The 11,903-nt window shown below is 57.1% G+C and overlaps 1 protein-coding gene across 1 annotated transcript in view; it reads left to right on the top strand.

Annotated features, from left to right (window-relative positions):
• The first annotated feature begins 297 nt into the window (after window positions 1–297).
• The window catches only part of MICALL1 (MICAL-like 1), a 25,619-nt gene continuing 14,013 nt past the window's right edge, over window positions 298–11,903 (top strand). The window contains exons 1-5 of the mRNA XM_012638136.1: window positions 298–631; window positions 5,251–5,299; window positions 5,795–5,936; window positions 10,142–10,230; window positions 11,441–11,580. Of these exons, the coding sequence (XP_012493590.1) occupies window positions 486–631; window positions 5,251–5,299; window positions 5,795–5,936; window positions 10,142–10,230; window positions 11,441–11,580 (566 nt within the window). The 5' untranslated portion in view covers window positions 298–485. The remainder of the gene's footprint in view (window positions 632–5,250; window positions 5,300–5,794; window positions 5,937–10,141; window positions 10,231–11,440; window positions 11,581–11,903) is intronic.

Genomic DNA, 11,903 nt, shown 5'->3' with positions numbered 1-11,903 from the left:
TGTCCGGCCCTTTTTGGGGGGAGAAGGGGGTCCACGTCTGGGGGCGGAGCCACCGCTGGGTGGGGCGCCGGGCCGCCCCCTCCCCGCTCCCCCGCGGCGGCGGGCGGGCCCCGGGCGGGGACGGAGGCGGCTGGCTGCCCGCGCCCGGGGCCCGCCCACAATGAGGGCAGCGGGCCGCGGTGAGTAAGCGGCGGCCGGCCGGGCCGGGCCACGCGGGGCGGCGGCCGCTCGGGCAGGTCGGGGCAGGGCCGGGCGGGGGCGGCAGGCAGCCAGGCGGGACCCCGAGCCGAGCCCGGGCGAGGACACCGAGGCCGCGGCCCCGCCTCCGCCCCGCCCCGCGCCCCGCCGGTCGGGGCCCCGAGCTCGGAGCAGCGCCGGGGCCGCGCCGCAGCCGCAGCCGGAAATCAGGCCCGCGCGGCGGCCGCCGTCCCGGCCCGAGCCGGGACCCGACGCCGGAGCCGGAGCCGGCCGAGCCCCCGCGGGTCATGGCGGGGCCCCGGGGCGCGCTGCTGGCCTGGTGCCGCCGCCAGTGCGAGGGCTACCGCGGCGTGGAGATCCGCGACCTGAGCAGCTCCTTCCGGGACGGCCTGGCCTTCTGCGCCATCCTGCACCGGCACCGGCCCGACCTGCTGTAAGTGCGGGGCCCTGGGCGGGCGGGCGCGCGGGGCGGGCCGGTGCTGGGGGCCGCCGCCCCCCTCAGTGACGCGGAGCCGGGAGGTGACAGGCGCCGCCCCCCGGGGACCGAGACGCCGACCCCACCGACGGCCCTGCACGCGGGGCGCGTAGCTGAGACCCCCGACTCCGGGCACCCCTCCCCCACTCAGCCGCTCCGACCCCGCCCACTGGGCCACCGAAGCCACCCCCGCTCTGGTTCCCTCCGTGAGGGGCCCTGGCCCCGCCCACAGGGCCCTGATTTCGGCCATGGGACACTGGGCCCCCAAGGCCTTGACCTTCTCTTTGAGGGGCACTAAGTCCTCCTTGGGGAGGGAGGAGGCATGGAGGGCTGTTCACTGTGGGCCCTTGCTCTGTGAGTACAGGTGAACGGTCACTTCTCTGAGTCCCCAGTGGGATCTTGCCTCCAGGGCAGTAGTTCCTGGCACAGAGGAGGCCCTAGATTAACAATTGTTGGGTGAATGGATGTACACTACCTTCCCCCAATGCGTCCCTAATTAGGACACAGACCTGCCTCTCCAGGTATGTGCTCCATGGCCCTGCTGTCCTCAGTGAGGCAGGCAGGTGGAGCAAGGAAGAGGACTGAGGACAGTGGCATTGGAAGACTCATAGGATCCAATGGACAGACACCAACCAGCTGCTCCTGGCTGTGAAATGGCCCCTTCCTGCCCAGAGCTGCCCAGTAAGGTTCTTGTGGGAAAATATATTCAGGCCCCCCAGAACAGTTGACTTGGAGCTTCTGTCTCAGCTCCCTTGGGCCCTGGAACCTCTTCCTTTCATCCACTCATTCATAAAACACCCGGTGAAAGTGGATCTGGTGCTACCATTCCTTGTGCTTCAGGTCTCGTCTGCAAATCGGGGATGAGTCATGGTCCTTGCCTCTCTTGCCTATAGCACCCCCTGTCAGGGCTCCCCAAGCCTGGCAGGGTCTGGAGTCTTTCTGTGTCTTCCACCTCCGGATCTGTGCTCCCCAAGGGCAGCACCTGGAAGGGCTTTGGAAGGACTGCCTCAGGACTTGGGGTGCAGTGTACCTGGTTTACCACGCAGCACGGTGCCTGTGGTGGGCCTTGGGCCCTGTGTTGGGTCTGGAGGAGAGGGTTTTGGAGGTGTGGATACAGAAGGGAAAAAGATGAGGTGGGAGGTGGGGGTGGAGGTGGCTGTTGCCTGCTGTGGGGCACATGCCACCTGTAGTAGTGGAGGCATAGGGTAGGAGCTTGGGGGCTCAGGAGCAGGGGCTTGGAGGATGGAGGGGAAGGGTACTGGGATTGGACCCATGCATTAGAGTGGAGGGCTTAAGAGGTCTTCTGTTTTGATTGGGGGCCAGGTGATCAGGCAGGAGGCAGGGAACAGCCTACAGATGCGGTCCCCAACCCCCAGGCCGAGGACCTGTACCGGTCCATGGCCTGTTAGGAACTGGGCTGCACAGCAGGAGGTGAGCAGCAAAGTTTCATCTGTATTTATAGCTACTCCCCATCGCTCACATCACTGCCTGAGCTCCGCCTACACCCCCACCCACTGTCCATGGAAAAATGGTCTCCCATGAAACCAATCCCTGGTGCCACAAAGGTTGGGGACTGCTGGCCTAGAGTAAGAAGGCACTTGGGTGTCACACTGAGCCATTTGGTGGACCTGAGCCTTTTGTGTTCAGCCCAGTTTGTGTTGAGCTTCTTTATGTGTTAGGTTTGTGACCTCGGGTGAATCACTGGATCTCTCCAGGCATCAGTTGCCTCATCCGCAAGGTGGGATCAATAACATGACCTCACAGAATTATTGTGAGGATTACGTGAGATAATAAACGTTCAACTAACATTAGTTATAAGTAGTGTTATTAGGCAGTAGGTGATGATGACAATGTTTTATGCCTTCATTTATTCAATAAGTGTTTGTAGAGTTGCTACTGTGCAGGACACCTGGTAATGGGGATACCAGCCAATAAAACAGACAGAACCCTGGACTCTCCCAGACCTATAGGGGAAACAGATGTGCAAACAGTGATGACAATTCCATGTGCTCTATATCAGAGAGCCTGGGCTGGGAGAACCTCTCAGGGAGAGTGTAATCTTCAAGGAGATGGCAGAAGCCAGGTGAGGGTCCGAGGGGAGGGCATTCTGGCCAAGGCCCCACCTGAGCAAAGGTGCACAGCGTGAGGTGTGTGCAGAGCCGGAGGCCGTGCTGCTGGAGCGGGGGCACGAGGCAGGAGAGTTGAGAGTCGGGAGGTGCGGCTGGGCTGGATTGCTGAGGGCTCCTTTGCTGGCTACGGAGAGTGGACTCAGGCCTCAGGGAGCCGTGTGGGTTTTAAGCAAAGGAGGGATGTGGCTGGAGAAAGCATGGAGGGGAGCGTAGCTCCCCGTCTGAGAAGGGATCTAGAATCATGTTCAGGAATTCATTTGCAAGGGAGGCCAGTGCTCAGGCCCATTGCACAGGAGAGAAGCTGAGGCCCAGGTCCCACAGAAGGTGTAGGGAAGGCCACGGCAGTGGGTAGGGAGGATCTCTGCGAGGGTAGGGCCAGGCTGGGGGTGAGGGCAAGAATCATCTTGGAAAGTGATTCAGGCTTCTGGAGCTGTGGGCTCCGCCCGGGTGAACCCACTGTTGGCCTAGGCCTCTGCTGGGGGAGGTCCATACCCGCCATCCAGGCATGTTTAAGCTCCTTTGAGGGCCGGGACCATGTGGATTTCATTGTTGTGTCCTTCATCTCTTTTAGAGCCAAATAGAACTTCCTGGGCCTCTAAAAACTCTCAGAAAATATCTACGTTACCAAAACACAGATGTCGATTAGGGTTGGAGATGGGGGTGGGAGGAGAAGTTGGAGGAAAACCTGTAGGATTCTGGGCTTTTTACAGTTTTCACACAGTTTTCAGCATTCATTCATTCAACAAACATTTATTGAGTGTCTGCGAAATCCTGGAAGCTGTGAAGGGTGTTGGGGGCAGAGGTGGGACAGAATGTGACCCCAGCCTTCTAGGAACGCTGCTGGGGAGACTGAAATAAACGGCTGAGACAAGTTGCTTTTGTCTCATTTGTTCTGGGAACAAGCCTTTGTTGGGGGCTGGGCTGGTGTCACAGACGGGAGACTGAGGTTTAGGGAGGTTAAATAGCTAGCTTAAGGTCACACTTTTAGGCAGTGGCAAAACACAGGGAGTTAGTGAGGCGGCCAAGGGGAGAAGGAAGTGGCCTGGCCACAGGTGGCAGAAGAGGGGCTGGAGCTCAAACATAGTCACCTCCCCTCTCCCCAGTCTGCCCAACCCTGGGGCACCAGACTCTTCCAGGGTTCCCAGGCTACCCTTTCCTGCCCAGGGTTCACGGTGCCTGGCCTATGCCTGGAAAAACGTTAGGGGCAGGAGGAAGAGGGTACTGGCCCGGCTCCCTCCTGTCTTCGAGGCCTGCCCTTTACCAAGCCTGACTCTACCGTCCTCACACCAGCCGGGGAGGGGGGGTGTACTAGTGCTTTCCCTCATTCGCAGGTGGGAAAATGAAGGTGAAGGACTGCTGACCTGCCCAAGGTCATATGGCCCGGCCTGGAAGAGCAGGGCCCAGGATCCAGGCCTCGGAGGATCTGCCTGCTGTGGCCAATCTGAGCCCACCCATCTCCACAGTCAGCGAGGCTGCAGTTTTCAGCCCTAGAAGGGCAGAGCTGTGCTCGGTGCCCCAGGAGGCTGCTGGGTAGGAAGCCCGAGCTGCCTCCTGTGGTTTCAGCACCTCCAGCCGCTTGGACTGGGGGGGAGGCGGGGGATAAATAAAGCCAGCAGGCCAGTCAGCTGTCCCATGCTCCCCAGGCAGCCTCCTGCCTCTCACCTGTCCCAGCTTAGAAACTGGAAAAACCCCTCATTGCCTCCCCAAGGGAAGCTGTCCCCAGGAGTGGCCCAGCAGGGTTGACCAGCCGGTCGGTGCCAGCAGCTTGGAGTATGTACCGTTTCCACTCTGGTTCAAACTTGTTCTTCTATTCTTGGCCCCTTTAGAGAAACATTCATCTTCAGGCTGGGCTGGATTGGGATTCAGCAAGCTGGTGTGGCTTCTGGGAGCCTGTGACATGCAGTGGAAGGGCCGGAAATGTGGATTCCAAGGGCTGGGTGGCTTCCCCTCTCTAGGCCGCAGCGTCCTCATCTGTAAAATGACATAAATACCTGCTAGAGTTGCTGTGAAAATGCAGTAAATGAGACACAGGAGCTCAGCACGGGGCCTGCGTGAGGCCAGCAGTCGGCGGATGCCGCGGTTCTTACCAGCGCTAGTCCTGGTCTTAGCCGTCTTTGCCAGGGACTCAGGAGACTGAGACGGGGTCCTGGAAGAGAGGGCAGGGATCTTAAACTTGAAAGCCTGGGCTTGAGCCCCGCCCTTCCAGTGATTTCCCAGCCTCTGCGCGGATGCCTCCAGGGGCAGCGAGCTAACACTCTGCCCCCACCTGGCAGCCCTGGCTCCAGGAGCAAGTGCTTGCTGCCTCAGTTTCCTCCTCAGCAGCCCACGGATGCCCTCCCCCGTCCCTCTGAGGCTGACTCCGGGAGGAGGTCACCTCTGCCCAGCTCCTAGCTGACTCCACAGCCCCGCGGCCTCTCTTACCAATCCTCCTCTCTTTGCCTCTTGCAGAGACTTCGAGTCACTTTCCAAGGACAATGTCTTCGAGAATAACCGTCTGGTGAGTCCCCAGACGGGTGGAAGCCCGGGAGGCTGTGTGTGTGAGAGTGTGAGAGTGTGAGAGAGAATGTATGAGAGTGTGTGAGTGTGACAGCAAGTGCGAGTGTGTGAGAACGAGTGTGTGTGACTGTACATGTGTGTGTGTGACTGTGTGTACGTGTGTGAGTGTGTGCGACCGTGTGTGAGTGCGTGAGTGCGAGTGTTTGCCAGGCAGGGCAGGGGTCTTGCGGGCTGGCTGCCCTTCCACGTGGGCCGCAGGCCCCAGAGAAAGCCCAGCTGCTGCTCTCCCCGCGCCTGCTTCCCAGCGGCCCTTGTGCCGGGACCCTCAGGGTCCCCCTTCTCCAGGCCGTTGTGTGGGGCTGGGGTGGGACTAGAGCTGAGGGGACCACAGTCACCCCATCGCCCCAGGGGAGCGGGACCTAGGCTGAGGGTGCCCCTCATGCCACCTCCTGCTCCTTGGCCTCTTCCTGCTGCGGCCGCACCTGCCCCACCCCAGGCCTTTGAAGTGGCCGAGAAGGAGCTGGGGATCCCTGCTCTCCTGGACCCCAGTGACATGGTCTCCATGAGTGTCCCCGACTGCCTCAGCATCATGACCTACGTGTCCCAGTATTACAACCACTTCTCCAGTCCTGGCCAAGGTGAGAGGGGACCCCGCCCTTCAGGGAGGCTGGCCCGGGAGCGGCCCTGGGGATGTTTGTTACTTGTTTTCTGAGCTGCCCGCAGGCAGCTGGGGAGGCAGCACATCATTCATTCACTCCTTCAAATATTTCCTGAGCAAAATAGCACTGCGCTCGTCCCCAGGGGCACAGATGTGACCGTGATCGCTGCTCATAGTCATGTGGGGGAGACAGACAACAAACACATCAACCAAAAAATGAACACGATACTGTCAGAGGAGACAGACAGGCTGAGTCCACACGTGGTGTGTGAGTTCATCTGTCCAGCACCCCTTCCCTTCCTGTGTGCACACACTTCCCGGGGATTTTCCTCCAGCAGGGAAGTGGCCCTGTCCTGTGGGGCTGTCGTGCAGTGTCTTCCACAGAAGTGACCTTTAAGGCCCGAGAATGGAGAGGCTGGGAACTGGGGAACTGGGGTTAGGAGGCTACCCCTCTGCTCTGCGTCAGGTCACGGGGCATCCCCATGCAGGAGCCTCTCCTGGGGCAGTGGGGCCACCCCTTCCACCAGGCCCAGAGAGGGGAAGCAAGGAGCTCGAGATCACACAGCAGAAAAACTGAGCAACTAGGATGAGAATCCAGATGTCCTGAATCTTACATTGGGTCACTGTTGTCCATAGGTCCTGAGTGGACCCCATTTCAGTCCCACTTCTGCCTCTACTCTCCCTCCGACACTCCCAGCCCATTTCTTCTTTTTATTTATTTGTTTATTTTTGAGACAGAGTCTCTCTCTGTTGCCCCAGCTAGAGTGCAGTGGCATCATCATAGCTCACTGCAACCTCAAACTCCTGGGCTAAAGTGATCCTCCTGCCTCAGCCTCCTGAGTAGCTGGGACTACAGGCGTGAATCACCATGCCTGGCTAATTTTTTCTATTTTTAGTAGAGACGGGTTCTAGCTCTTGCTCAGGCTGGTCTCGATCTCCTGAACTCAAGCAGTCCTCCTGCCTCAGCCTCCCAGAGGGTTAGGATTACGGGCGTGAGCCACTGTGCCTGGCCCAGCTCATTTCTTTAAAAAAAAAATATGTTATGAAGTTGAGTTTCTTTTTTTACTAAAAGTAAAACATGTTTGCTATAGAAAATTTAGAACATAGCAAAAGCATAATAATGAAAATAATCTGTTATTCCCCTTCCCCCTGATATGACACTAGGGATTAATACTATCATTGAACAGATAACATTATGTGTATTTTAATAGAAATCAAAATGAAAGTATTTCTAGACCCTGGAGTGTTTGGTGAAAACCAGTCTAGGGCGGGAGTTAAGAGCATGGACTTAAAATTTTTGCTCTGCCATTGACTCTCTGGGTGACCGTAGGCCAGTTACTTGATCTCTCTGCCTCCGTTTCCCTTTTGTAGTGGGGAAAGATCAGTGCCCCACCTCCCAGGGTTAAAGTGAGGAGTAGACAAGGAAGTGTAAGGCTGTGTCTGGGCTGTGTTTGGGGTTCAGCCTTCGTGTTCACGTTACTTCTTTCTCCGTGGACGAGGGTTCAGCCCTTACTCAGGATCACCATTCAGCCTTCGCCCCCAGAGGCTTCCCTGTGGCCAAACCTAACTCCCTCTACGAAGCTCTTCTCTGGGACCTGCGGGGTGAGTGGGGTGGGGTGGCTGTTGGTGGTGCCTGGCACCCTGGTGGGCCCAGCCCCCATGCTGTGCTTGGGTGGGAGCACCCCCGCTTGCCTCGGGGATTCTCGTTGATAAAGGTACAGTTTGTGCTTTTCGTACAGCTTGGCCTCTGAATGCACACCATTTTTATCCCATCTGCTGCTCAAGCAAAGGAAACAGCGATGTGTTCCAACTCTGGAGGCAAATCTGGCTGTCGGGCCGCCCCAGCCGGTCTCGTACTGTACTTTCTGGGAGAGTGGAGGCGTTTCAGGGTGATTGAGACCAGGCTTGACTTTTACTGGACTGGGTGACTTTGGAGCGTGCCCCAGCGCCATGCTGAGTGTTCAGATTGTGCCGTGCTTAGTGGGTTCCAGTGACCCTGGGCACATCAGACCGACCCCTGCCCTGGAGGAGCCGAAGCCTGGTCAGAGAGCCAGGGTGCGAGTGAAGGAAGCACACGAGGGGCACCTGCCCGCAGGTGGTGGGGACCGGCACCGTCAGGGTGAAGTCCAGCTTCTCAGTGTAGCCTCTAACGGCCTCTCCTCACTTCCCTGGGGCCACTCCCTGCACCGACCATGGAGTTGTTGAATTTCCTGTCTTCTTTAAATTCATCTTATCCCTTCACTGCTAAGCCTTTCTCGTTGCTGATCTTCCTGCCCCAAACACCTTATTCTGTGCCACCCCTCCTCACCCCCGGCAGATTCTTTCCTGCGCATCTTCTAATCTTCACATTTTGCCTCCTCCAAGCAACCTGCCTTGATATTCCAGGTGCCCTCGTGGCCCCTGCCTCATGGTGAACATAGTCAGAATGTCTTGATTACCCATCCCTTTCCTCCCTTGCCGACCATCTTGTCTAGTTGACAGCTCTGCAGCTCCAGCATGTGGCACTTATTCATTTAACAAGCAGTTATTGAGTCCCTGCTGTGTGCCAGGCACTGTGCTAGCTGCTGGGGAGACAGCTGAGCATGAGAAAGACTCACAGAGCTTACATTCTAATGGATGGGGGAGGAAGAAAGAACAAATCAATAAGCGATATAATTTCAGATGAGTCCAGTGATGGAAACAAAATAAGGTAATGGGATAAAAAGCAATGGAGGGAAGGAGTGGTTACTTTAGATGGGTAATCTGGGAGGGCTTCTCTGAGGAGGTGATATATGAGCTGAGCCTTAGAGGGGAGGAGGATGAGGAGGAGCTGTGAAGATGGGGGAGGAATGTTCCAGTCCAGGGAGCAGCAGGAGGTCTGTGCTGCTGGGGAGTCATGGGGGAGGAGGCGAAGAGAACAGAGGGGGATGGTGGGGAATGGAAAGATCACGCAGGCACTTGATTAGGCTGCTGGGCTTCCAAAATTTTGACCATGACTCACAGTAAGAAATAAATTTCCCATCAAATCCAAGTTCATGCATACATGTGTAACTGAAGCAAGTTTCAGGAAATGATTCTTCCCTTTAAAACATGTGATGCCTGCAGATATTTCTTTTCTTTTTTTTTCTTTTTTTTTGAGGCAGGGTCTCACTCTATTACCCAGGCTGGAGTGCAGTGGCATCGTCACAGCTCACTGCAGCCTCATACTCCTAGGCTCAAGCCATCCTCCTGCCTCAGCCTCCCTGGTAGCTGGGACTACAGGTGCACACCACCATGCCCGGCTAATTTTTTAACAAATATTTTGTAGAGACAGGGTCTCACTATGTTGCCCAGGCTGGTCTTGAACTCCTGGCCTCCCGCCAAGAGTAATCCTCCTGCTTGGGCCTCCCAAAGTGCTAGGATTATAGGTGTGAGCCACTGCACTTGGCTTCCATTCTATTCATCTCTTAAATGTGCTGGTTGCGATCCATTAGATTGGTTTCAGGATCCATTAATGGACTCTGACCTGAAGTTTGGTCAATGCTGTTTTAGATCACAGTAAGGAAACTGAATTTTATTTTTAAAATCTTTGTACGGTAAAATTGACTTTTTTGGGGGTGTAGAGTTATCTGACTTTCTTGGGTTTTATATTGATCACTGGGTACAGAGTAGGTGCTCAGTAAATATTTGCCAAAGTAGTAATGCAGGAGCTGACTCTTAGAGGAGCCGGGCGTGGGTGGGTTTCTCCTGGTGAGGGGAGTGCAGGCGGGGTTCTGGCCACACTTGCCCACGTGGGGAGAGGACCCCAGGGAGCCAGCCCACTTTCCTGAGCCTTCAGGCCAGCACCATGTGATTCCTTTCTTTTCCTGTCCTCCCACCCCCTTTCCCAGGTGGGAGGGAAGCTGCCGGTCCTGCCACGTACGGGGTGCTCTGGTAGTTTCTGTGACCGTCCTGTTGCACGATTGTTGAGATTGGCCCTGCACAGTAGGAATCACTATGCCTATTTTATGGAGCCTCAGTGAGGTTAAGTGGCTTGCCCTCAGTGCATAGTTTGAAGGTGAAGTTGTCCCCTGGCCCGTGTGAAGCGGGAGCCTGCTTTTGTCCCACTGTGTTAGGTGGCCTGCCCAAAGGTGATGGCTGCAGGGCTCAGATCTTCAGCCAGGCTGGTGCCTCCTGGGACTCCAGGATCACCACTGGCCACAGGGCCCCTTTCCTGTCTCTTGGCAGCCGGTGTCTCACCACCTAGAAAGGACCTGGCACCCTGCTCCCCGCCATCTGTAGCACCCACTCCAGCGGAACCAGGAGACGGGGCTCAGGTAGGCGGATGCTTGGGGTGGTAGGAGGGGTGTGGTGGAGGGGGTGAGTTGGGGGGATAACTGTCATTGCAGTGACTGTCACATGAGGAAGTTAGTCCTGATGGTGTTCGCAGGGCATTCTTTGTCCCCGCCCACCAGCTTTGGGAACAGCGTCTCCCTGGCCAGGCAGGGGCACGCGTCAGGAGGCCAGTCTCGTTCTGTGGGCAGGAGCCCCACTCCTTTCTCCGGGGCTCGGGGCAGGGTCAGGAGATGCCAGGTCCGGCGAGGGGAGAGAGGGCGGGCCACAGCACTGACTTTGCCACCACGGACTGTCAGGAGTTACACACAAAGTAAAGCAAGTGTTCCCCTTGATTCCTGTTGAGACAGAGCTTGAAACTGCCCAGCATGATTTTGTTTAATCCTCTCAAGAACCTGGGGAGGTCGGTATTGTGGGTCCTGATATGCAGATGAGGAAACTGAGGCTCAGCGAGGTTTAGTCATTTGTCCAAGGCCACTCAGTGAGGAAGTGGGGGCCACACTGCCCGTCACCTGTTCCAAGGTCTTAGAGGAAGTGACACCAGCCCTTGACATCTGGACAGCACTTTACAGTGTGCAAAGGGCTTTTCCCATCTGCTCCTTGCTGGAGGGCCTCCAGAGAGGCAGGCCAGGCGGGCGCCTGGTGAGGCGGTGTGGGACTGAGACTGGGAGGCGCTCTCCGGTTCCATTTTGCAGGTGGCACCTCAAGGCCCAGAGACTCCAGCAGCTTGCTCAAGGCCACAGTGCTTGGAAATAGAGAAAATGGGATTTAGATTTGTTGCGGCTCTAGGAGAGAGGACAGAGAAGGCAGATGGGATGGGCCTGAGGGGACAGGAACCCATCGGGGAGGCCCACCCAGAAGGAGGAGGAGGGGGCAAGAGTAGCCCAGGGGAAGGGACTGGGGTGGGGGGAACCTTCAGAAACTGGAAGTCAGGATTTTCGTGTTTCCATGCTGGTTCAGTGACCTTGAGCAAGGCTTTTCCCCTTTTCTGGGCTTTGGTTTCCTCATCTGGGAGATGGTGACAGTCTCCTGTCCTCTGTCCCTGCCTGGGGCTCTGATGAGGTACATTATGGCCATGAAGGTCTGTGCACACTTGAGGGATGTGGCCATTACAGGGAGGGGAGAGAGTGTTCTTGAACAGGGTGGCTGGTGACCGTGTCCCCGCCCCCAATCTGCCCATCCCTCTCCCTGCAGGGCGAGGAGCTCTCAGGCAGCCTGTCGGAGCAGGGTGCCCACCAGACCCCCAGCAGCACGTGTGCGGCCTGCCGGCAGCATGTACACCTGGTGCAGCGGTACCTGGTCGAGGGCAGGCTGTACCACCGGCACTGCTTCCGGTGAGTGGCTGAGTAGCTGGGGGACGGGGGACTTGGCCCATCACCCCCGGTACAAGGGAGGGAGTTACCTTGGATTTGGCACCCACTGTGTGCCAGGAGCCCTGCCAGGTTCTTTGTGCCAGAGCATCTTGCTTGTCCCCATTTTACTGATGAGCAAACTAAGGCTTAGTGAGAGGAAGAGACCTGCTCAGTCTCACAGCTAAGACAGAATTGTGTGACTAACACAGGGTTAGAGCTCAGGGGTTCTGTTCGCAGCACCTGAGCTCTTCGAGGATAACTACGGCACGATGAGGGAGGAACAGGAGCAGTACATAATTCAAAAG

Source organism: Propithecus coquereli, unplaced genomic scaffold (assembly GCF_000956105.1).
Source record: "Propithecus coquereli isolate 6110/MARCELLA unplaced genomic scaffold, Pcoq_1.0 Scaffold126, whole genome shotgun sequence".
NCBI classification, from domain to species: Eukaryota; Metazoa; Chordata; class Mammalia; order Primates; family Indriidae; genus Propithecus; species Propithecus coquereli.
Note: the sequence above shows the minus strand (reverse complement) of the source record. Positions and strands in the feature narration are given on the sequence as shown.